This window comes from Microcaecilia unicolor, chromosome 10, assembly GCF_901765095.1.
Source record: "Microcaecilia unicolor chromosome 10, aMicUni1.1, whole genome shotgun sequence".
In the NCBI taxonomy this organism is placed as follows: domain Eukaryota; kingdom Metazoa; phylum Chordata; class Amphibia; order Gymnophiona; family Siphonopidae; genus Microcaecilia; species Microcaecilia unicolor.
Genome location: NC_044040.1, coordinates 6,345,695 through 6,371,906, shown reverse-complemented (window position 1 = coordinate 6,371,906; position 26,212 = coordinate 6,345,695). Strand labels below are relative to the sequence as shown.

The 26,212-nt window shown below is 43.8% G+C and overlaps 1 protein-coding gene across 2 annotated transcripts in view; it reads right to left on the bottom strand.

Moving 5' to 3' along the window:
- Window positions 1–13,674: 13,674 nt before the first annotated feature.
- Window positions 13,675–26,212, bottom strand: part of CCDC3 (coiled-coil domain containing 3) — a 37,804-nt gene continuing 25,266 nt past the window's right edge. Inside the window, exons 3-4 of one of the 2 annotated variants that reach the window (XR_003943629.1) lie at window positions 14,379–16,222; window positions 13,675–14,215 (exon numbers count right to left, since the gene is read on the bottom strand). Coding sequence is in view for 1 of the 2 variants with exons in the window: in XM_030217037.1 (XP_030072897.1) it covers window positions 15,947–16,222 (276 nt within the window). In the remaining variant the exon portion in view is untranslated. Of the gene's footprint in view, window positions 16,223–26,212 lie in introns of both variants that reach the window. The other variant, XM_030217037.1, reaches the window with a different exon arrangement.

Genomic DNA, 26,212 nt, shown 5'->3' with positions numbered 1-26,212 from the left:
AAATCCGATCCGGGTAAACAATATAATAGCTCAAAATAAATCAAATGAAAAAATGTTTTTATTGTAATATTCTTTGCTCAGAAAAGCCTTATATGAATTGTACAAGGAACATACCTCCCAATCATTGTACACCTCAAAAAACTCAAAAGTACATTTTTCAGATTAACACTTTATCATGTATTGAGTGCCACAAGCCAAATTATCCCACCAAGAGAACCACTTATTGCTCTAATTCGTACAATCACTTCACCTCATGACGTTCCACCGTCCTCATAATATTCGCCTTCCATCCGTTGTATAGCTCGTGTGCTGAGACAGAAGCCACAAAACCCAGGCACTGAATTTTACTACAGATTTAAGGTGAACGTCATCATTTTGGGTGCCACAGGCTGTATTAAAAAGCATTTACAAGCACTGGATAGGTTGCTTATACATCTACGTCGTAGGAACTCCAGAAGGAAGCTCTTTTCGGCACGACGCAAGGAATTGAAGAATTGAATACTGTTTACAGTATTATTCTTAATATATTTTTTTGTTATTTTATATAGAACTTATAGCCCGGAAATACCAATGCAGTTCAATGCAGGTTACGTAAAAAGTGAACACAATGTTCAGATAAAACAGTACAACGCAAGATCAAAATCTTTACATATACAAATAAAAGTTTACGGACAACTTATTTAGCAGAACCTATCACATATTTCTTAAGTAATCAATGAAAAACAACCTTTTCCAGAGATGGGAAGGCGGTAGAACGAGAGGGCATGAAATGAGATTGAAGGGGGGCAGACTCAAGAAGAATGTCAGGAAGTATTTTTTCATGGAGAGGGTGGTGGATGCTTGGAATGCCCTCCCACGGGAGGTGGTGGAGATGAAAACGGTAACAGAATTTAAACATGCGTGGAATAAACATAAAGGAATCCTGTGCAGAAGGAAGGGATCCTCAGGAGCTTAGCCTAGAATGGTGGCAGAGCTGGTGGTTGGGAGGCGGGGCTAGTGCTGGGCAGACTTATACGGTCTGTGCCGGGGCTGGTGGTTGGGAGGTGGGACTAGTGCTGGGCAGACTTATACAGTCTGTGCCGGGGCTGGTGGTTGGGTGGCAGGGATAGTGCTGGGCAGACTTATACGGTCTGTGCCAGAGCTGGTGGTGGGAGGTGAGACTGGTAGTTGGGAGGCGGGATAGTGCTGGGCAGACTTATAGGGTCTGTGCCCTGAAGAGGACAGTACAAATAAAAAAGTAGCACATATGAATTTATCTTCTTGGGCAGACTGGATGGACCGTGCAGGTCTTTTTCTGCCGTCATCTACTATGTTACTATGTTACTATAACAATCACTACCTATCCTAAGTTCCAGCGGTAAAATAACTCCAAAACGCAGGAGCCTAAGAAAGAGAGGATGACAAAATTCTAATATATCGAACCTTCCTCATTGAAGGAAAAGACAAAAGCTGGCCACACAACCGATTTGATTTGCCAATAAAAAATACATTAATTGCAGCTGCCAAATAAGGTGGAGCCTCACCCCACAACATCCTAAAAACTGTAATCCCCAACTTAAAATAAATCTGAGCCTCGACCGGAAGCCAATGTAGAACAAAAAATTAAGGAGATTCAAATTTATTAAAGAGGGAAGATTAATCGAATGGCTGTGTGGTGCAACCCACATACATTAGGTTGCAATATTTTCAAAGCACTTAGCCTTCCAAAGTTCCATAGGTTTCTATGGAACTTTGGAAGGCTAAGTGCTTTGAAAATTAAGTCTGAACAATAAGCCTTAAAACAAAGGTATCAAAATACTTTAACTCAATGAAGCTTTTTAAGTTGATAAAAAGAGTTCTTAACAACAGCATTAATATGCGGCTTCAAAATTGAAAGAATGAAAGAAATGAAAAAAAATTTATAAAAACTCTGGATGAGTCTTTGAACCAAAGAAGTGGCCCAGAAAGCATTTCAAGTCATCTGAGGATCCATATAAACTCATTTATAGTTGTTTATGAATATTCCGAGATGGTATTCTCATTTGTGGAGAATAAAAACATAAATCTTAAAACTGTTAATAAAATACATAAAAGCATTTACATGTTTGATAATACAGCCATACTAATAACATATCATACATCTGGCACTTTTTTAATATTAATGTTTCATCCATAACACAAATTAATTTATATCACTGAGGAAACCTGTTCCTGTACCTTATTACCATATCTACTGTATCATTTACCAATTTGTGTTGCAATCAAAAGCCTCCAGAAACAAATGACTCTTTAAAAGTCTCTCATTTGCTTTGTAGCTGTAATTGTTCACGTGTTCAATGAACGCCATACCAAGATTCATCCGAACAACAAATGAACATCTATGCTTCCGAAAGCTGCTGAAAACATACCTCTTCAAACAAGCCTTTCCCAATGACCCAACTTAATTTACGATCAAAATCCACATCACTAACATTAAACGTGCCTCAACCCTCCCCCCACCCAGTGGCGTAGCCAAGGGTGGGCTTGGGTGGGCCCAGGCCCACCCACTTTGGGTTCAGGCCCACCCAGTAGCAGCATACCTATGATGCCCCACCAGCCGAAAACTCCCAACAAGTGTCCCTCCTGCATACCTTGTAAGTAGCAGATCTTCGCCGCACCGGCCCCACAGCCTTCCCTCTGATGTATTTATGCCTAGGTGGAAACAGGAAGTTGCATCAGAGGGAAGGGTGTGGGGCCAACAGGAGCAGTGTGTATTAGTTGCTGCTCGCTGCTGGTGAAAATCTGCTATTTAAAAGGTATGCGGGAGAGGGGGGATGTTTGAGAGACCATATGGCATGCAGGCGAGAGAAGGAGAGACCAAATCACCTGTGGGATGGGGCGAGGTTCTTCTGCCCACCCATCTTGGGCCCAGGCCCACCCAAAATTGGGTGTCTGGCTATGCCCCTGCCCCTGCCCCCACCTCTCATCATCTTGTCCTTCTCTATACAATTGTATTATCTCTGTGATACTTTGTATCCATACATTGTAAGTCGCACTGAACCTGCTATCGAGTGGGAAAGAGCGGGGTATAAATGCTATAAATAAATAAATGTTTCACAGTACTGGACCAGCGATTAAGAAGGAGAATCAACGAGTTTATTTGTAATGTACTTTCCTATCGGACTGACTGTACTTTTGTCCTTTAGATTGTAAGCTCCTTTGAGCAGGGACTGTCCTTCTATGTTAAACTGTACAGCACTGCGTAACCCTAGTAGCGCTTTAGAAATGTTAAGTAGTAATGTGTAAATGAGCTGCTGTTTTGGATCTTAATGTGTGATTTGGGACATCGATCTTTAATATAGATGACAAATAGTATGCAGATTCCTTGTTAATTGCCTTATGTGTTATGTTTGATGTTGAGATCACAGGATATTGGGGGTAGAGCTAGACAGTAGTTTAAAGTTTTTTTTATATATTGAATGCATAAAATGTCACTTTACCTTCAGTGAACTTGTCTTGGATCTGCTGTATATCATGTACTAGCGGCCGCCCCTCCCGACATGAATTCATGTTTCACAAACTTTCCTCAGGATAGAGGCACTTACAAAACTGATGAAAAAACCATGAGGAAGCCATCTCACATAGTAATTCTTATCAACTCTTAAAACATTTATATAAAGTTGTGAAAAACTACAAGAGGACCTTACGAGACTGGGAGACTGGGCATCTAAATGGCAGATGACGTTTAATGTGAACAAGTGCAAGGTGATGCATGTGGGAAAGAGGAACCCAAACTATAACTACGTCATGCAAGGTTCAGCGTTGGGAGTCACGGACGAGAAAGGGATCTAGGTGTCATCGTTGATGATACGTTGAAAACTTCTGTTCAATGTGCTGCTGTGGCTAGGAAAGCAAATAGAATGTTGGGTATCATTAGGAAAGGGATGGAAAACAAAAATGAGGATATTATTCTGCCATTGTATCGCTGCATGGTGCGACCGCACCTCGAGTATTGTGTTCAATTCTGGTCGGCGAACCTCAAAAAAGACATAGTGGAATTAGGAAAGCCGTCTCATGTCCCCTGTATCATCTTTGTCGCCCTTCTCTGCACCTTTTCCATCAGGATAGGCTGAAGAGGCTGGGGCTCCTCAGCTTGGAGAAAAGGCAGCTGAGGGGAGATATGCTAGAGGTCTATAAGATAATGAGTGGAATGGAACGGGTCGATGTGGAGCGTCTGTTTACGCTTTCTAAAAAAGGGGGCATGCGATGAAGCTGCAGCGTGGTAAATTTAAAATGAATCGGAGGAAATTTTTCTTCACTCAACGCGTAGTTAAACTCTGGAATTCGCTGCCCGAAAAGGTGGTTAAGGCGGTTAACTTAGCGGACTTCAAAAAAAGGGTTGGACGGCTTCCTGGAGGAAAAAGCCATAGAATGTTATTGAATGGATGAGGGAATAATACAGTATTTCTAGGATGGGCGGGACAAATTGCTTGTTCTTTTAGCCGCTGTCGGTGACAGGGTGCTGGGCTCGATGGACCCTTGGTCTGTCCCAGCATGGCGATGCTTATGTACTTATGTATATATATATTGTCGCAAGCACAGAGAAATACCTTAAGCACAGCCAATACATCTCGTGGCCAGAATTCCATAACCAGACAATGGCAGTGGCATTTATCTGCGCATTAAATAGTATCTTACGCTGGCGGAATGACGTCACCTCACTTACACAGCTCACTCTAAAATAAAAAGCCCCACTCCAATTGTTCGTTAAGAAGCCATTTATAAATAAGCAGGTTATAAATGAACAAATCTAAAATCTAATATTAGTACGGCAAGCATTAGCAGTACATTTGAGAGACTGATACCATAGTTGCAAGCGACGTGACCACATCACACCATTTTTGCAAAAACTTCATTGGCTACTAGTACAATACAGGGCTAAATTTAAAACTCCGTGTCTGATCTTCAAGGCCCTTAACGGAAATGGCCCAGAGTACCTGAAGAATAGGATGATCTGCCAAGAACACTAAGGTCCTCACAAGGACTATCATTAACCACACCCTCTCCAAAAGACATTACACAATGTGATACCCGCAAGCGAACCTTCTCCGGAGTAGCCCCCACACTCTTGAATGCACTGCCTGAAAGGCTCCGCTTAACACAAGACTATCTCTACTTCAGGAAGTAGGTGGAAGCTTGGATCTTCAACCAGGCCTTTAATGGAAGAAGTAACTAATTTGCAGGGCCGTGCCGACACGGTAAGCGAGGTAAGCATGGCAGGAGGGTGCCATCCTCTGGGGGGTGCCCCGCCGCACCATGCTTACCTCGCCCTCTTCTCCCCAGATCCTTGTCCTTTTTTTTTTTTGTTTAAATTTACCTCTCCGGCGCGTGGCAGCGTAGCGTTAGTGAGGAGGCGGCGCTCCCCCGCCCCGACGTGTCAGTCTCTTCCCTTCGCTCGGTTCCACCTTCTTCTGATGTCAGAAATGACGTCAGAAGAAGGCGGGACACTGAGTGAAGGGAAGAAGACACGTCGGGCGGGGGAGCGCTGCCTCCTTCTCACTAACGCTACGCTGCTGCACGCCGGAGAGGTACATTTAAACAAAAAGGATCTGGGGAGAAGAGGGCAGGTAGTGTAGCGATCGTTTTCGGGGGGGGGGGCGCCGGCAGGGCCAACTGCAGGGGGGCGCCGGAGACCCTAGGCACGGCCCTGCTAATTTGTTAGTCTCTCTCACACATACAAGGAGTGACATAAGCTGCACATACTGCAGCAGGACAAGTTTATCCAACCTCCTACCCTAGCTGAGATAATATTTAACCATCTCTCTGACCTCACGTGCAACTTTCATTAAATTAGTCACCTTACTTTCTAACTCCTCTTGGGTACCTATCTATATGTTCCATCTTTGCTTATACCCTACACTGTCAATTAAAATGTTCTATTATGTATTGTGTTGACATTGTAAGCAGTTTTTTTAATTTTTGAAAGTAGTATACTATGCCATACTTTGTATTGTTATTTGAATATTTTTACTGCTGTAATTGCCTATTGCTCATGCTTGATCTATTCTTACTGTACAGCACCTTGAGTGAATTCCTTTAAAAAGGCGGTAAATAAATCCTAATAAATAAATAGTCCACATTCCTTGGTTTAGGTACAAGATTTATTCTTGTCATGGTATGAGCAAAACTAGCCTATTTGCAGGTATTGGTCCCAAAACAAACCAAGGAGACACTTCTGTGGAAGAGCACTTTTTAAGACCTTAAGCACAGAATATTAAATCTAAAAACAATACAGGAATGTTAGACAAATCAATCTCATGCATATTCATTGTGGATATGCTGAAAACTTTGATGGCTGGGGTTCCCCCAGGATAGTATTGGAAACCTTTGCCACAGAGGAAGGTCTTGTGCGTCTGAATACAATTGCCACACCTTCTAAAGGCAAGTCACGTGTGCTGTAAAATTTCTGGCTTCAGATTATATTTGCTGCCTGGATTTATTAAACTCTTAGCAATCTGCTGGCCCTCAGTTTATAAACTTGCAGGTCAAAAGCAGTTTACAAGTTGGAAAGGAACTCCACAACATTAGAAAGGACAGAAGCAATGAAAAAGATAGATTTATTTATTTGTTGCATTTGTACCCCACATTTTCTCACCTATTTGCAGGCTCAATGTGGCTTACATAGTACCGTCAAAGGCGTTTGCCCAGTCGGCAGATAACAAATACAAAGTTGTATAGTGATCGTATGAGGTATAAGTGGAGGGTCGTAATGGATGAACATTGCGTGTTGTCCTGTTCGATCATAGTCATGCTGTGTTGGTAGGCGAAGAGGGTTATGTGGGGTCGTTGGGGTAAGCCTTTTTGAAGAGGTTGGTTTTTAGTGATTTCCTGAAGTTCAAGTGGTCGTGGATTGTTTTCACAGCTTTTGGGAGCCCATTCCATAGTTGTGCGCTTATGTAGGAGAAGCCGGCTGCGTAAGTTGTTTTGTATTTCAGTCCTTTGCAATTTGGGTGATGTAGGTTTAGGTAGGACCTTGACGATCTGACTTTGTTTCTTATTGGTAAGTCTATGAGGTCTGTCATGTATTCTGGGACTACGCCGTATATGATTTTGTGGACTAAGGTGCATATTTTGAAGATGATCCGTTCTTTGATTGGGAGCCAATGCAACTTTTCTCAGAGGGGTTTAGCACTTCAAAGCGTGTTTTGCTGAATATCAGCCTGGCTGCTGTATTTTGGGCGGTCTGGGGTTTTTTTTACGAGTTGTTCTTTGCAGCCCGCATAGATTCCGTTGCAATAATCTGCATGGCTTAGAGATTCACACAAAAATTGAAAAGTTAAAACATAAAAATCAGTAACAGGTAACCCCTTCAGACCCAAGACCTGGGGAAACTAGATCGCCAAAAGCCAAATGAATAAAAGTGAGATTTCAAAGCACCTTTAAGCAAAGCTTCCATAGAGAAAAAGGCAGGCAAAGAGTTCCAAAAAGACAACAACAACAAAAAAAGCTGAATTTCTGGTAGATTCCAGATGAGCTCAAACTGGTGAAGGAAAGGCCAGATGCTGGTCACATAAAGATCTAACAGCTCTAATTGTTGAAATCCCTCCCTGTACAGGAGACAATAACGGGTTTAATTCAGGGTATAAATCAAAGCAATGTACCATCTCCTGCAGGCAACAAACTCTGATCTATCAAGCTGGTTTCATTCCTCTAGCAAGAGTCACAGTGGATTGATGCTCCACAGAGTCTCATCTAAGACTGCAGCATTCATTCCAGGGACTATAATTCTAAGCAGCAAAAGGTTTGCATCCTGCAGGCCCATAACACAGCCTGACTGAACAGTGCTATTCAGGAAGCAGGAGGAATGCCTGGACCTGCAGCATGCTCATGGCACTGATGCTCGGATTTCAGTCTTGTTCTCACGCTGGGGTTTCTTTCCGCTGCTGTAAATTCATTTTTCTTGCTTTGTGCCAGATTAGTTGAATTTCTACTTCTGGGCAAAAGTTGAGCGGTTACAGACTCGCATAGTTAACCTAACAGTTAGAGCATGCTTAAATATGCTTTACCTTAAAAAAAATAGGCCCTTTTGCTACATTTTGACAAACAGAACAATTATTTCAGATTAAATGTAAAGAAATTAATGTTTCGTTAGAATATTCATATAACAAATTGGGTAACACATTTGGTCTGCTGACTTCATAGCCATCATATGTGTTATAAGAATTTGTTCTCTGCTGACGTTTGTCATATTTCTATATGGTTGCTCTGCTGCGCTGTTTTAATGTGTATATTTCTGATGCTATATCATGTGAGCCCTATTACTTACTAGACTTCAATTTGCCATCTCCAAGTTTATTTATTTCATTGATTGTATTTATGTGATGCCCGCTTGCTCCCGTCTGTCCTGGGTCCAGCCATCCAGCCTCATAATTGCTGCTGTGACCCCTAGTGGCAGTCTCGTGATACTCCACTCAATTCATTATCGACCCCTCAGCTTTTAGCCCAGAAATAGAATGGAAGAAATCTTTAGAAATTTAATTAGCTTTCCAAGCCTCCAAGTACATGAGCAATTATGCAACAGAATACTTAAAAGCAGATGTAGGTTTATCGTGAGGCCACCTTTAGTGCACATCTCACATTCTTCATAAGTTCTGTGTATGTAAATAAATGTAAACTTCCCACTGAAGGAGATGGACTAAGCACTATATCTGCTCAAAAAGTGTCTCAGCAAAAGACCACAAGCACTTTGTCAAAGTGATGTACTGTTAGACCCCCTACCCTTCCCTCCCCAACCTCCCTCACTTAAACATCTCATAGAGCTCATTTCCAGCTCCAGGGATTTCCCCCCCTCCCCCCCCCCCCCCCCCCCCCCGGTAACTCTGCGTGACCATATAAGGATCTTCCTCAATCGTGCTGTCATGTCCTATAATTCAGTGATTCCCAAACCTGGTCATGGAGGCACCCCAGCCGGTCAGGTTTTCAGGATATCCACAATGAATATTCATGAGAGAGATTTGCATGCACGGCCTTCACTGTATGCAAATCTCTCTCATGAATATTCATTGCAGATATCCTGAAAACCTGACTGGCTAGGGTGCCTCCAGGACCAGTGTGTTTTTTGTTGTATTCACTAGAAGCTTCCTGGCACTTTTTTTCACATCAGTTAGTATTGTCTCAGAGATCGGACACTTTCTCCTGTCCTCCTCAGGGCTGGTGCTCTGCCAGTGCTTCCCAGCAGCAAATACACCCTCTGTTTCCACAGAGTCCTGCAGTCATTAGCTGAGGGTACATCAGAGGACACTGCAATAATTCAGCACAGCTGATGAGAAGTGATTTTCCAGTTCCTTGAAGTGTGAAGAACTGTTTGCAGATCTAGGATATGTCCTACTCGCAACAAGCCCAAATGCAAAACTAGTTGGTTCAAAGCCTTTCTCCTGTCTCGTATACTTGGGTAGGTTAAACATTTTGCAGAAATACTCCTTCTGCTTCCTTTTGCATCTCAGAAGCACAGCTAAATGTTTGGCATCTTTAAAATCAAATCTAATTAAGAAATGTCTTGTTTTAGTTTTCTGCGGGGATCCAGCTCTCACTGCTTCAGTGAAGTAGTTAATGCGATGAAACATTTTATTGCAGCAATGACAATGAGAACAGCATTTGCAAATCAAAATATGAAAGCAATGTTTTTATTTCATCCAGGAGGAGGGGCTGGAAAGTCAGGGTTCAAATCCCATTCCTCCCATTACTATGTCTTGTGACCTTGGCTAACTCACTCATCTCCTGCTAGTTTTGGTACCCACTTACCCCCCCCCCCCCCAAGTTCTATAAAGGGCACTAAATGTTGGCTGTGCAATTGGGCATGCAGGAGTCATTTAGGTGTTAACTAAATTAGCTAATTGGTGCTGAATTGGCATTAACAAGAACTAATCGGCACTAATTTATAGTTACATATGTAGAAGGGAAATGGGATTTGATATACTGCCTTTCTGAGGTTTCAAAGCGGTTTACATATATTCAGGGGCAATGGAGGGTTAAGTGACTTGCCCAGAGTCACAAGGAGCTGCAGTGGGAATCAAACTCAGTTCCCCAGGATCAAAGTCCTCTGCACTAACTATTAGGCCACTCCTTGGGATTCCGGAATCTTGCAATTCATTGAGGTTCTAAATGGAATGTTGCTACTCTTTGAGATTGTGCATGGAATCTTGTTAATGGGACTTGATATACCGCCTTTCTGAGGTTTTTGCAACTACATTCAAAACGGTTTACATATATTCAGGTACTTATTTTGTACCAGGGGCAATGGAGGGTTAAGTGACTTGCCCAGAGTCTCAAGAAGCTGCAGTGGGAATCAAACTCAGTTCCCCAGGATCAAATGACTTCAGTGTCTATTTTATTTATTTATTTGTTACATTTATATCCCACATTTTCCCATCTATTTGCAGGCTCAATGTGGCTTACATAGTACCGTAAAAGCGTTCGCCAAGTCCGGTAGAGGAACAAATACAGGGTGATGCTGTGGTCGAATAGGTAGGTATGTTTCAGGCACATTAGGGTCGAGGATAGGGAAGGTTATATAGTGTCTAATGCGATCTTTGGTTTTGCTGTGTTGCAAAGTTCAGGTCTTTATGTTGGTTCGGTAAGGTACACCTTTTTGAACAGGTTGGTTTTTAGTGATTTCCTGAAGTTTAGATGGTCGGAGATTGTTTTCACAGCTTTTGGCAGTGCGTTCCATACGTGTGTGCTTATATAGGAAAAGCTGGATGCATAGGTTCCTTTGTATTTGAGTCCTTTGCAGTTTGGATAGTGGAGGTTAGGTAGGTTCATGATGATCCGGTTCGGTTTCTGGTTGGTAGATCTATGAGGTCTGAAATGTATCCTGGGACTTCCCCGTAGACAATCCTGTGGACCAGGCTGCAGATTTTGAAGGCGATACGTTCTTTGATTGGTAGCTACTGCAGTTTCTCTCATAGGGGTTTGGCACTTTCGAATCATGATTTACCGAATATCAGCCTGGCTGCTGTGTTTTGGGCGGTCTGGAGTTTCTTTGTGAGTTGTTCTTTACATCCCGCATAGAATCCATTGCATGGGAGGGGCATTTACAGGTCATGGACGGGTCATGGGTGGACATAGGAGGGGCATGGGTGCCAAGCAAGTAGATACTACTTTATAGAATACGGTCCGTTACACATGTAACATGTTAGAGAAAACTAACAACTTATAGCAGCAGCTTCAGAGAGCATTTTCCATCTCACAGATAGGCTGCAGAGAATACCTTCTCCTGCTTTAGACTTAGCTTGGCCTCAGAATGACATCCTATAGTATATCTCCTATCAAACTGAGCTCTCTTTTTCATCAAGCACTGCCATTTCCTCCCCTCACCCTCCCCACTGACAGTTTGAACTTCGTGGGTGTGGCTTGGATCTCTTTCAGGGAGAGAAAACTAAAAACTTATAACAGCAGCTTCAGAGAGCATTTTCCATCTCACAGATAGGCTGCAAAGAATACCTTCTCCTGCTTTAGACTTAATCCCGCCCACCCTACCCCTCTACCCACCCACCCCTAGAGTGACATGTCTTATATAACCTCCCTATCAACCCACTCATTACTTTACCTCACCCATTTCTATTCTTCTATCACCTTCTCCCACTACTCCAACCAGAGTTACACCTAATCACACTGACCACCCTTCAACATCTTCAGTCCTTCTGTGACTGTTCTTTTGTGCTTGACTGCTTAAATATTTTAAATTTAAATGCTTTACTTTTTGTCTATTAGATTGTAAGCTCTTTGAGCAGGGACTGTCTTTCTTCTGTGTTTGTACAGCGCTGCGTACACTTTGTAGCGCTCTAGAAATGTTAAATAGTAGTAGTAGTAGTAGTAGTAGTATTTCGGCACACAAATATTTACACCAGCCACTGACACGGCCTAAGCATTCACGCCTAGAATTAGGTGCCAAAATGCAGATTTACGCTAGTAATTCTATACCACCACCTACGCACGATATTTTGGTTATTGAAATGGCACTTAAGAGGTTTTGGTGCCTGTTTTTTTACAGCTTTTATTGAACTGAGCTCTTGGGGAGGAATTTATTGTACTCGAATTGTAATATACTTGAACTTACTTTGGAAAGTTTTCAAGGTTTATTTAAAACTTGCTATCCCACACATCAATACTAAATACTAAAATACATAGGCAAGAACGAAACTGGAGATTAAGAATGAAAAGGAACAGGTCAGGGAGGGGTAGATATAGTCAAGGAAGTAAAGATGAGTTCAAAGAGGGGGGGGGGCAATTCTAGCTTGACCTATCAGATTCAACTGCAGGGCAGCACCTAGAGTAGTATGAAAACATCCTTGAACAGTGCAGTCTATGTCAAGGACCTCCTCAAGTCTTCAGATATCCTACAGAAAGCAGTGGAAGAGGAAGCTACAAGTGTTACAGCGAGGTGCTCGATCCGTAGGACCAGACCTGAAACTAGTGCTGGGCAACAAAGCCTCTCCTATCTCACATTGAAGTAGCGGAGGGTCTTAATTGTATTCCTTCATTCTCAGAACATCTTCAAAGATACCGGAAATGCGCAGGAGTGTTGCAAAGGAATGGTTCTAGAGCTGTCACGCCCTTCACCTCCATAGCGGGTCCAATATTCTCTTCGGCGGTGCTGTGTTCGCACCAATGTTGCTGGTGTTGCCCGCCGTTCCCGTCAGTGCCGTGCGCTCACCACTGACCTTCCGGCGCTCTGTCTTACAGGCTGCTCTGGGCCGTGGCCCCACCTCCTTGTTCCGCGGGGATTGGTCTCCTCCACAGGCGGGCTCCTGCTCTCCTTTCCCTCACTACCAGTGGCCCAATGACCACTCTCCTCCCCAGCTGGTTCCTGCTGACGTCAGCTACCGGAATTATTTCTGGGAGGCTCTTCCTCTGCTTCATTGCTTCGGCTTCTATTTGGTAAACATTCTTGTATTGGATGGTTTCCCGGATTGCCTGCCTGTTGAACACTGCTTGTACCTGGATTACTCTTTGCCTGTTGCCTGCCTGTGGGACATTGCTTGTACCAGGGCCATTCCCTTCCGCTCCCCTCCGGCTGGTTCCTCAGTGCCCCTCTTCTCAGTTTCCCGCACAAGTCCTGCCGGCCGCCCGCACCTGGGGGCTCAACCTCAGGGGAATGGCGGTCACCGCAGGTGAACCTTGGGGTTGCTCGGCCACCAGAGTACGGGACTAGCCACTGCCAAGAACAGGAGGCAGAGCTTGACGAATCTTTAGTCTAACCCAGCAAGCACATGCTTGTCATGGGTACAGCCTCCAGCGATGAGCACCGTACAGATTGGGAGACCATGCTAGTGACTTTACACTCGTCTCCTGCTGACTGTAATGGAAGAGAAAGGGGATGGGATTTGATATACCACCTTTCTCTGGTTACAATCAAAGCAATTTACATATTATATGCAGGCATTAATTTTGCACCTGGCGCGAGAGGTTTGAGTGATTTACCCAAAGTCACAAGGAGCTGCAGTGGGAATTGAACCCAGTTCCTCTGGTTCTCAGGCCATGCCACTAACCATTCAGTCACTCCATGAACTCTCCTCTCCCCCCCCCCCCCCCCCCCCCCCCCCCCCCCCGAGCCTCTTCCAAATATCGACCTGCTCCTCAACTAAAATGTTATGTGGGGTAGAAATGTACTATAAATAAATAAACACATTTAGGAAACTGTCACATTTCTGGTGTCAGACATTTTTAATAGCAAGTTCAGTTTTCTTATCTATAAAATGTCAGTGCCATTTACAAATGTTTACAGTATGTACACACACACACACACATACATTTTGAAACTGTGGATCAAACAAAACCCCTGGTTTATATTTGCTCTTGCAAAACAGTTTGATAACGAGAGTTGTCCAATACGACATGGAATCTCTAAACAGGAGAATTTTCTAACTCCATAGTTCTCAACCCAATCCTTTAAGTGCTATGGTTCATTGTCCTATGGTTTATTTTCTATCCCTTTACTGTTGGAAGACGGTAGACTGAAGATCTGAGTGCAAGTTGTTACACAGCATACATAAGTTATGTCTAAACCCAAGAACACAGAAGACCATAACAGAAAGAATTTGCAATTGCAGAGGCTGCGTCCCACAGATCTCCAACAAAGGCAGAAAGAGAAATTAATGAATCACAGACCTGAACTCCAAAGATTCTGATAATGATCAGTTGTAAGAACTGCTACAGTGATAGTGGTCAATATCCAGCTCACGGTGCTGAGCAGCTCCTAGCCGTGGGCTCAGTTAAGCCCAGGTATTCAATGCCGGGACTCATCCAGCCTCTAATGTTGAATAGCTGGATCAGTGTGGCAACCTACCAGCTAATATTCAGACTGATGCACGCTTAGCTTAGTGGATAAAGTTGGGCAGCCTTTTAGCTGATCACTGAACCAATAGTGGACTCAGTATCGCTGCTAATTGGTTAAATGCTAGCTCCTCCCATAGATCGCCCCAGCCTGGCCAGTTAGTGCTTTGGCAGTCAGAAGGGATATTCATTGGCATTATCTGCACTGAATCTCCGGGAATGACTGGCTTCATATGGTTTAACCGGGCAGGGGCCTCTCCTGCCCCGTTATTTATTTGATTATTTTATATACCGCCTTTCTGTGATTCAATCACAACAGTTTACACATTGCATTCAGGCCCTTTCTCTGTCTCTAGTGGGCTCTGTTCTGCCCCACATTTGCACGGACACACGGAATTGGGTCATGCCCTTGAACTACAAATCCCTATAATCTTGTCGTTCCCTGTATCAGGCTCTTTCAGAGCACATGTCCAGCTCCCTGTGTCTTACGAGACTCTTTCTATTGGTTTGCCTTGTTCTTTGTGCATGCTTGGCTAGTTGCCCCCCACCGGATCCGTAAGAGTTAGTCTGCAGCATGTATTATGTCAGTCCACAAACTCCACTGTTGGAAATGCCTCCACTGAATGCAGATAAAGGTATGCATCGCGTAGAACTAGGGTGAGCAAGTTTCAAAGACCCAACTTAAAAGGCCCTGTCAGTACACCCAGAACCAGTTGTGATTTGTACCCAGACTTACCCTGCTGCATTGCAGAACGTGTATTCTCTTTCACCATAGGAAATGCAGTTGGTTCTGGCGATACTGGCAGACCCATCTATTTGTCTCTGAACTGATAAGATGCAGCCAACATAAAATAAATTCCTGTCTAGGGAACAAAACAAAGGTCAAGAACTATTTTGGCTGAGACGATTGACTGTTCTAGAAACCTTACAAGGATTATACGATAAGGCTGTAATAATCCACCTGGCCTTGATCTACAGAGCAAGGTCTGGTCTACTTTAGGAGGAGCAGCAGTCGAGTGATTAGAGCAGCAGGGCAGGGCTGGTGTTAGGGGGTGGCAAACAGGGCAATTGCCCTGGGCCCTCATACTACCGGGAGCCCCCAAACCTGCCTCAATCTGAAGAAGGCATACTCTGAAGACCAGATTTGGGGCCCCCTCCTCAGTTTCTGCCCTGGGCCCCTGAATGTTAAACTCCAGCCCTGGTGGCAGGCTAAGGATGAGGGAAGCCAGGACTCGGTTCCCACTGCCACTCTTTGTGATCTTGACCAAGTCACTTAATTCTACATCACCTCGTACCAAGTTCGATTGCGATGCCTTTGGAAACAGGAAAAACACCTACTTGTACCTGAACATAAGTCGTTTTGAACCACTCCTGAAAAATAAAGACTAAGCTAATTCCAAACCCCTTCCCTTTGAAATATAAAGCAAAGTGAAAGATTAACAAGGACCAGTCTCGTGTTTTAGAATTTGTGGGTTATACCATGTAATAAAAACGTCTTCTGTAAGATTTAAAAATATATATATTTATATTCATGTACGATAAGTTGTAATGCCCACCGACTAGTCTTGCATTTATTGGCGAGGATGCCAGCAACCTCGGCCTTGTCGTACTTGAACGCTGATGAGTGGGTGACTCTGCCAGTGCTGGACTTCTATTATACTTTCAGGTATGTAGGGTGTGAGTTGTCCCGCTTTAACGAGTTCCAGTGGGGGACCTGGCTAGAACTCGAGGCCAGCTTTTCATTGAGCTTCCGGTTCATCTGCTCCATGTGCCTGCGATTTTTCTGTGCTTGTCGTAAGGACCTCTTGACTTTCTTGAGACGGTCTCTCAGCTGCTTGTTGCGTTTCTCCAACGTGGCCACCTTCTGCTGAAGCTTCTTCACTCTGTCCTCCTCTTCGAAGAGGGCCTTCTGGACCGAAGAGCACATGAGCTGTGGAAACATGAAGAGGCAGAAAAGATACAGTTACGACGTGGAAAAGGAGAGTAACTAGAAATCCAGGTTCATTTTAACAAAATATTACAATTATAGCTCAAAACTGTTTGACATCAGTGCACCATTGACAAGTTAATATTTTAGAGAACTTTTACCCAAGAGTGTTAACCATTAGTGTGACCTTTGCTAATTCATGCATTAACATGTACATAAGTATTGCCATATTGGGACAGACCAAAAGGTCCATCAAGCCCAGAATCCTATTTCCAACAGTGGCCAATCCAGGTCACAAGTACCTGGCAGAAACCCAAATAGTAGCAACATCCCATGTAGAACCCCAAAGAGCAGCAAGATTCTAGAATTCTAAAGAATAACAAGATTCCATGCAGAATTTCAAAGTGTAGCAACATTCCATGTAGAACCCCAAAAAGAGTAGCAAGATTCCATTCAGAATCCCAAGTACATACAGTAAGTGTTGCCACACCGGAACAGACCAAAGCATCCATCAAGCCCAGCATCCTGTTTCCAACAGTGGCCAATCCAGGTCACAAATACCTGGCAAGATCCCAAAAAAATGCAATACATTTTATACTGCTTATCCCAGAAATAAGCAGTGGATTTTCGCCATCCAAATATTTTTAAACCCCGCTAAGCTAACTACTTTTACTAAATTCTCTGGCAACGAATTCCAGAGCTTAATTACACATTGTGTGAAGAAAAATTCTCTGATTTTAAACTAGTAAAAAAGCCCCGTTTCTGATGCAAATGAAACGGGGGCTAGCAATGTTTTCTTCTGTGTGCATGTGGGAGTGTGTGTGTCCCTGCCCTCTGGCCTCTCTCCCCTCCCCCCTCTGAGTCATTCACTGTTACAGAGCCAGCGATTTGATTTCGTGCTCTGCTGTTTTCCTTCACTGACTGTGTTACAGAGAGGGCGGGGCAGACACTCATAGGGAAACCGGATATCTCGCCCCCTTCACACTTCCGGCTGGAGGCTTCATAGAACGTTGGTGTTGCCTTTTATATAGAGAGATGTGTGCATGTGGGAGTGTGTGTGTCCCTGCCCTCTGGCCTCTCTCCTCTCCCCTCCCCCCTCTGAGTCCTTCACTGTTACAGAGCCAGCGATTTGATTTCGTGCTCTAAAAAGCCCCATTTCTGATGCAAATGAAACGGGGGCTAGCAATGTTTTCTTCTGTGTGCATGTGGGAGTGTGTGTGTCCCTGCTCTCTGGCCTCTCTCCCCTCCCCCCTCTGAGTCCTTCACTGTTACAGAGCCAGCGATTTGATTTCGTGCTCTGCTGTTTTCCTTCACTGACTGTGTTACAGAGAGGGCGGGGCAGACACTCATAGGGAAACCGGATATCTCGCCCCCTTCACACTTCTGGCTGGAGGCTTCATAGAACGTTGGTGTTGCCTTTTATATAGAGAGATTTACTACTTTGTAGCTTCATTTCATGCTCTCTAGTCCTAGTATTTTTGGAAAGAGTAAACAATCAATTCACGTCTACCCGTTCCACTGCTTGACAGTGTGCATTAAGGGGTAGATTCAAGAAAGGGCACCTAAAGTTAGGTGCTGGGATACAGAATAATAAGTATGGATCTATAGTTTATAGTTTTATTAAATGTACTATACCACTGCCTCTTCCCTTTCATCCACCTCCACCCCGCTGCACAGTTTCGTTCCCTCCCATTCCACCTCCACCACCCGGCTCAAGCTAATAAACAACCATAGAATAGTGCAGGACCCAGCTCTCTGCAGCACCGCATGTGCTTCCTGTGCCAGTCCCGGAAGTTTACATCAGAAGAGGCGAGACAAAGGCAGGAAGCATGAGCAGTGCTAGCTGGATCCCCCACTCTTCTATAGTTCTTTATTAGCACGAGCCTAGCAACAGAGATGCGACCAGAGGGAAGGAATGAAACTGTGCTGCAGGGTGGCGGTGGATGGGTGGGAAAGGAGAGAGAGAGAAACGAAGCAAGACTGGAAAGGAGAGAGAGGAAGAGTGTGAGTGAATGTGACAGAGAGAGATGGGGACATGCTAGATAAAATTGGGGGGGGGGGGAAGCGACAGAGGCTATGGGCTGGAGACAGCAGAGAGGGGAAATATTGCATAGGAGGGAGGAGTGAGAGAAATGGAGAGGGGCAATGCTGGATAGTGTAGGGAGCAGAGAGAGAAGGACATAGTTGCATGCCAGAGGGAGAAAGACAGGCAATGGTGGATAACATGGGGATGGGGGGGGGGGGGGGGAGAGAGAGAGAGAGGCCAATGCTGGATGTAGGAGGAGAGAGAGATGGAAGGGGCAATACTGAATAGTGGGGGCAAGGGAAAGACACAGAGAAAATGCTGGATTGTGGAGAAGGGACAAGAGGGGATGCTAACTGGCAGGGGGAGGGAGAGAGAGATGAGAGGTAAAATGGATGGCACTGTTTTGTGAACTTATCAGGTACTTGTGACCTGGATTGGCCACTATTGGAAACAGGCTGCTGGGCTTGATGGACCTTTGGTCTGTCCCAGTATGGCAATACGTATGTAGGTGGGAAAGAGAGATGAGAGGTGATGCTGGATGGTGGTGGGAGAGGGAGGGAAAGAGAAAGAGAGAAGATGCTGGATTGCAGGTGATAGAAACAGAAAAGGAGGAGATGGTGGACAGCAGTGACCGAGAAGAGAGCCAGAGTGCGGGGAAAAGATAAAAAGCTCTAGGTAGACACAGTAAAAAGAGGGAGATTGAAGACTGGATAATATAAATGAAATCTGAATGGATAGGTAGAAAAAAAATTGGAAGAAAGCCAAAAAGAACTGATCAGTGTTGGTGCTGGTGGTAGTGGAAAAGGTGAAGAAGACAGAAGAGAAAAAAAAAATGGCATATGGATAGGAGACCCTTGGGAAGCGAGTTAAGAGAAGACAGGAAAGCAGTAATCAGAGACACAATTAGATAAATTAAATGGCCAGACAGCAAAAGGTAGAAAAAATCATTTTATTTTTAATTTAGGGTGAAGTAAATGTGGTAGCCACATTAGTCAACTTTAAAATACAAAGGAAAGAAAAACACACAAAAAAATAAGGCGACACCTTTATATTGGACTAAATACATTTTGTGACCAGCTTTTGGAGACCAAAACCTAATTGTCCAGGTCAGGACAGTATACTGCTGTTAATAGTATTGCTTGTCCTGACTTAAAGGAGGAGATTTTGGCCTCTGAAAACTAGTCAAAAACATAATAAGTTAGTCCAATATGAAGGTATCAACTTATTTTGTTAGAGTTTTAACATGGAATGGGTCAGTTTCTGAAATTTACATCTGCTCTCTATACTTTGCACAATACAAACAGACGTGTCTTTGCACTGTTCTTGAGGCTTCCGTTTAAATTTCTATATTTAGTTTGTGGGTACTTATTCTATACTTGATGAGGGTCTACCTATGTTTGTGTGTGAAAAAGCATCGAGTGTCTGTGTAGGACTGATCTGTACTAATCCAGCTTGTTTAGTTTTCCAATAGGTGTATTAATGTTCTTCTGCCCACTGCAGTTCACATGGTTTTTTTTTTTTCTAAGAAGGAATTTGTGCGATTCCTGGAACTTAGTGTTATTGGCCTGGTAGAATTGCTTTATAGGTCCCGAGTGATTTTGCAGGGCTTTGTATCACTTCACAGTATGTCTGGTATTGGATTTAGTTCATACCGTTCTCAATTGTAGCTCATTGAGAGTTCTATTAAAGATACAGTAAGTATTTTTCTGGTCTCTGGAGGGCTTACAAATCTGTGCTAAATAATATTTCCAGAATACTGCAAATATTGTTCCGTTTAATATGTTGTGTACTATTTTCACTTTTTTGGAACATAATTCCTGAGTGTATTCCGGGTGCAAATTACAAAAGGTACAGGGGAAACAGCTGATACACGCCAGAGCCACACAGTGAAGGATTCATTCTTTGCACTGTTCAAAATGCTCCACTATCCTTTTACTGCAGACGTACATGCAGGACGTCAGACTCACAGAAGCAGAAGCCTGCGCAGCCACATTGGTGATCTGCAAGGGCCGACTTCTACATGGAATGTTGCTAGTGGAATAGAATCTCAAATAGTAGCAACAGTGGAGGAGTGGTCTAGTGGTTAGGGTGGTGGACTTTGGACTGAGGAACTGAGTTCGATTCCCACTTCAGGCACAGGCAGCTCCTTGTGACTCTGGGCAACTCACTTAACCCTCCATTGCCCCATGTAAGCCGCATTGAGCCTGCCATGAGTGGGAAAGCGCAGGGTACAAATGTAACAAAAATAAAATAGATACTATTGGAGATTCTACATGGAATGTTGCTACTATTGGAGATTCTACATGGAATGTTGCTATTCCACTAGCAACATTCCATGTAGAAGCCTGCGCGGCCACATTGGGGATCTGCAAGGGCCGACGTCTACATGGAATGTTGCTAGTGGAATAGCAACATTCCATGTAGAATCTCAAATAGTAGCAACAGTGGAGGAGTGGCCTAGTGGTTAGGGTGGTGGACTTTGGTCCTGAGGAACTGAGTTGGATTCCCACTTCAGGCACAGGCAGCTCCTTGTGACTCTGGGCAAGTCACTTAACCCTCCATTGCCCGCCGCATTGAGCCTGCCATGAGTGGGAAAGCGCGGGTTACAAATGTAACAAAAATAAATAAAAATCTAACACATCGAGACACCTATAAGTCATATCATATACTGAAATTCTGCTTAATATTCCTAATGGGAGATGGCCATAACTCAGATTGGTTATTATATTCCGTTTTGCATTATTCCACACAATCGGCTGTAATATTTCTAATTTGCATTTAACATTGTTTTTCCTGGTTTCCAGCACCTGGTTTAGTTACTTTGGAAAGCACTTCTGGGAATCTGTTCCACTATCACACCTTCTCAATTTGAAATTCAGATTTTAATTGGCAAACTCAAGAGGGCATTTGCTGCCAGTGAAAGCATCATTAATAAGCACAAAGGAGCCCTCTTCTAATGACTGTGTGAATCTGGCTTCATGTTCATAGTTCTTCGTAAGTTAATCTTTCCTTCAATGGGGTTCCTGAGTTTTAGATTCTGATTAGCTTAGTGCAGGGCAGGGGCGGTTCTCAAACCAGTCCTCGGGACACACCCAGCCAGACCGGTCTTCAAGATACCCTTAATGAATATGCATGAGATAGATTTGCATACAATGGAGGCAGAGCATGCAAATTTATTTCATGCATGCTCATTGTGGATATCTTGAAAACCAGTCTGGCTTGGTTGAGGACTGGGTTGAGAACCTCTGGTGTAGGAAATACTGGTAGAACTCATTGATTTAGTAACTAGAAGCAGATGAAAGGTGAAGCAGCCAGAGAGCTGGGAAGAGCTGGCTTAGGTTTAACATAAGACTACTATAGGTTTCCATCCCTCCCCCCCCCCCCCCCCCAAAAAAAACACACACCTTGTTATTGTCACTGGAAAGGTGAACTTTTTTTTTTTTCCGTTTTATGTGGCTACTTCATTCATATGACTATTCCAGCTTGAGAATAGGGAAAAGGAATTTGCCAAAGGGAAAAAGAAATTTAATGTCTGGAAATTGATGCCCCCAAATAATGCTTCTCCTTGTTCTAAAGACTTCCTCCTCTGTCTTTAGCCCTCCTCTACTACCCTGTCTCACAGAGAACAAAAAAATGAGTATTTCTGGAGTCATGTAGGTCTTTCTGGGCCAGGATATCTGGCGTTTTGAAGGGAAGTGCACAGAGCAGAGGCTCAAAACCCTCACAAAACACAATCTATTTGAACAGGGCCAAGTTTGAACACCTAAAACATAGCAGGTCTAATGTCCTGGTTTACAAGCATCAGATTTTATCACACACAAATCAAATGACTTCAAAGAGCTAGGTTTCAGTTCCAAGTTCATTTCAGGTTACTCAGACAGTCACAGACCCAGTCTAAAGGCAGAATCTCCATTAATTCAACAAGTATATGTACAACTTAATTCAACAAGACTTCCCAGACCTTCCATCGGTTTCTTCTACATGGCTCACCAGGCCTCAAATTGTAAGCTGCAAGAATTAAGCCAGTTCCTCAGAGGTAAAGTCGCAGGTCTTGGTTTCAGAGTGTATTAACACTGTCCTGTCTTGCTCAACCTTAAACTCAGAGATAGTCAGAGGCTCACAGACAGCACACCAGCCTCCCATCCCAGCAGCCCACCAGTTCCAAGGTGGTCAAGGCCAATTTTTGCTTGTCCGTGGAAGCGGAAGTTCCACAAACAAACTTTCCCTTTGAAAACTATGTAACTGCAACATATGTGGATGGCAAAACAGGGGGGAAAACCCTGAGGATTTGAAAATCAAAATCTACAAATTTCTCTCTCTGAGCCCCATAGTCCTGCACAGAACGACGCATCCTATGCTATTACGTTAGCAGAGTTCTGTTAGGCCGACTTACGCACGCCAGTAGTAAAAAATATAGAACTCAATGGTCTGAATGTGAATCTTTGGAGCAGGTTCTAGTATTGATTGTGTGTGGGGAGGAGAAGGAAAAAGAAAAAAATTGTATTATTACTACTACTACTACTATTTAGCATTTCTATAGCGCTACAAGGCTTACGCAGCGCTGCACAAACATAGAAGAAAGACAGTCCCTGCTCAAAGAGCTATGTAATAAAAGTGAGCCAAGTATAGGACAATCAAGCCATTGTGACATCACAGATGAGGTTGGCTCTTATTGGTGGACTGAGGCATTATGACATCACAATATTAGCTCTGGTTACAAGAGACTACTACTACGACTATTTAGCATTTCTATAGCGCTACAAGGCGTACGCAGCGCTGCACAAACACAGAAGAACGACAGTCCCTGCTCAAAGAGCTTACAATCTATCTGCTGAAAAGCATTGGAGGAGTATTAATGACATGAAATTTATTTGCTCATAAGCAGGGGCGGCTCAGTGGCGGTGCGAGTACTGCCATGCTTTAGTTTTTGGATTAGGTCTTCCGTGCCTGGGGTTAGCCAGAGGTGAGGATCCTAGAGAGCCAGTGCCAATGGTCCACTAAGGGGAATGGGGAAAAGAGCAGTAGTAGATGGTGGCTGGATTTAGAGCCCATGATACAGGGTTCTGCAAGGAGGTTTTATTTATTTATTGCATTTTTATCCCACATTTTCCCACCTCTTTGCAGTGACCTCCAGCTTCCACTCCAGCTGCACAGGGGAGTTTGCGGCAGTTCAGAAGTCACAGCACTAGGCCAAGTTCTGGTGCTTGGCTCCCTCCTAGCCTCAGGAGGGTTGTAATGACCAGATTAGGAACAGTGGGAGGGGAGGGTCTAAAAATAGGGGAAATCTCCCTGAGGACCTGTCAATGAAAGCTCATGGCACAAGAATCCCAGCAGTGGTTCCAACTGAGCTGGAATGACCTGGCCAATAAAAAGAACAAAATTGAACAAACCCATCTACAAAAAGTGAGAGAAGACTATATACAATGTGCAAACAAATGTACTTTTGTTGGCTGTTTTTCCTCTTTCATAAACCCAGTTTATCAGAGAGAAAACAAACAGATGTGTAATGCTTTAAATCCATTTCATCTGTGCTTCATTTTGAACCACAGATCTTTATTTTCATTTTCTAAAACTCTAATCCAGTGGCACACAATAAGCCTTCTACTTCTGGCATTAATTTACAGTCATAATAAAAAAAAGCTAAATAATTATACAGTGCATATAAAAATACCAAAAAAAACACCCCAACAAATCAAAAGCTATCCAGAAAAGCTTATCGTAATAACCACATTTATACAAGCTTCTAAAACACAAGCTACTCAATACAACGATAGATTTCCAAAGGTAAAGAATTCCAAATGGAATGGCTGAGGCACAGCAATGCCCTCTCTCATCGACACCAGGCATGCAAAGCTCAGAGGGCACTAAACAGGAAGCTTGGAAGAATCTCAAAGCAAAGCCAAAACATAACTGCAATCTGTAGAGCTAAAACTCGGTGGCAAAACTTTGAATATATTTTAAAAAAACAGACAAGCAATTAAAAAAAAAACACACACACACACACAAGCTGAGCAACTGGTGATCTGCAAGGGCCGACTTCTACATGGAATGTTGCTACTATTTGAGGTTCTGTTGCTACTCTGTGAGATTCTACATGGAATGTTGCTATTCCACTAGCAACATTCCATGTAGAAGGCTGCGCAGGCTTCTGTTTCTGTGAGTCTGACGTCAGACTCACAGAAGCAGAAGCCTGCGCGGTCACATTGGTGATCTGCAAGGGCCGACTTCTACATGGAATGTTGCTAGTGGAATCTCAAATAGTAGCAACAGTGGAGGAGTGGCCTAGTGGTTAGGGTGGTGGACTTTGGTCCTGGGGGAACTGAGTTCGATTCCCACTTCAGGCACAGGCAGCTCCTTGTGACTCTGGGCAAGTCACTTAACCCTCCATTGCCCCATGTAAGCCGCATTGAGCCTGCCATGAGTGGGAAAGCGCAGGGGTACAAATGTACCAAAAATTAAAAAAAAACTAGGCACAAGGTAGAGAAACCAGGTTGGAGACAAGGCTGCAACTACTACTACTAGACCAAACAACCCATCGCAAAGGTACTAACAGAGTGTCAGAGCTTCCTAATATATGCCCCAAACCGGAAGTGAGCCGCACCTTGCCCCCGGCATTCCTGCAAGCAGCACAGAATCTGGCATACACACACATGCCCCAGGAAGCCAGCAACTGCCAGCCACCACCCAGAGGAGCACCATGGAGCGGAAAAGTACATCAGGGGCGGGAGACATGGCACTAAATCATTCAAGCTACAATTGTTATCTTGCAAGCAAACATGTTTGAGTGCCTTACAAAAGTGAATTTAAGATGATATTTTGCAAATCTGAATAGGAATATTATTCCATATTTTGATAAATAAATGAACATTCTCAAGTACAGCCATAATTTACATTTTTCATTGAGGGAAAAATCAAGAGTTAATCTTTGAGCCATGGGTGGGCCTGGGTGGGCCAGGGCCAACCCACTTAGGTCTCAGGCCCGCCCAACAGTAGCACACGTTTAGCAGTAGCTGGTGGGGATCCCAAGCTCCACCAGCTGAAGACAGTAACAAAAATGCTACTCTCCACGATACCGGCACCTGCGCATTCTCAGTTTTCAGCGCATGCCTCCTGCAGGCTGCCAAGGTAGAAAGAAGCGTTTTCCCACCAGCTGGGATATTTTCTTGCTGGTGGTGTGTGGGGGGAAGAACACTGGGTGCCCACCCACTTCTTGCCTAGGCCCACCCAAAATCTGTTGTCTGCCTATGCCCCTGCTTTGAGCGCTTCTCAAAAGTGACCATTACTTATGTACTTATGTAATAGGAAATACTAAGCATCTAGTTAGTACGTACATAAGTAATGCCACACTGGGAAAAGACCAAGGGTCCATCGAGCCCAGCATCCTGTCCACGACCGCAGCCAATCCAGGCCAAGGGCACCTGGCAAGCTTCCCAAACGTACAAACATTCTATACATGTTATTCCCGGAATTGTGGATTTTTCCCCAAGTCCATTTAGTAGTGGTTTATGGACTTGTCCTTTAGGGAACCGTCTAACCCCTTTTTAAAACTCTGCCAAGCTAACCGCCTTCACCACGTTCTCCAGCAATGAATTCCAGAGTTTAATTATGCGTTGGGTGAAGAAAACTTTCTCCGACTTGTTTTAAATTTACTACACTATAGTTTCATCGCATGCCCCCTAGTCCTAGTATTTTTGGAAAGCGTGAACAGACGCTTCACATCCACCTGTTCCACTCCACTCATTATATCACACAATGCTTTAACGAATTTTGTGGTAGCCTGTTTTTCATGCGCTAAGCACATGTTAGGGCTTTAAACCCCTTTAGTAAAAGGGACCCCTTAAACATTAAGGGGCCTTTATACTAAAGCTTAGCATGTGTTTAACAATTAGCAAGTGCTAAGCTTTACTAAACAGCCCTTAAATAAGAAACAAAACATTGACTAAACTATGAAATGAAGAGCAGGAATG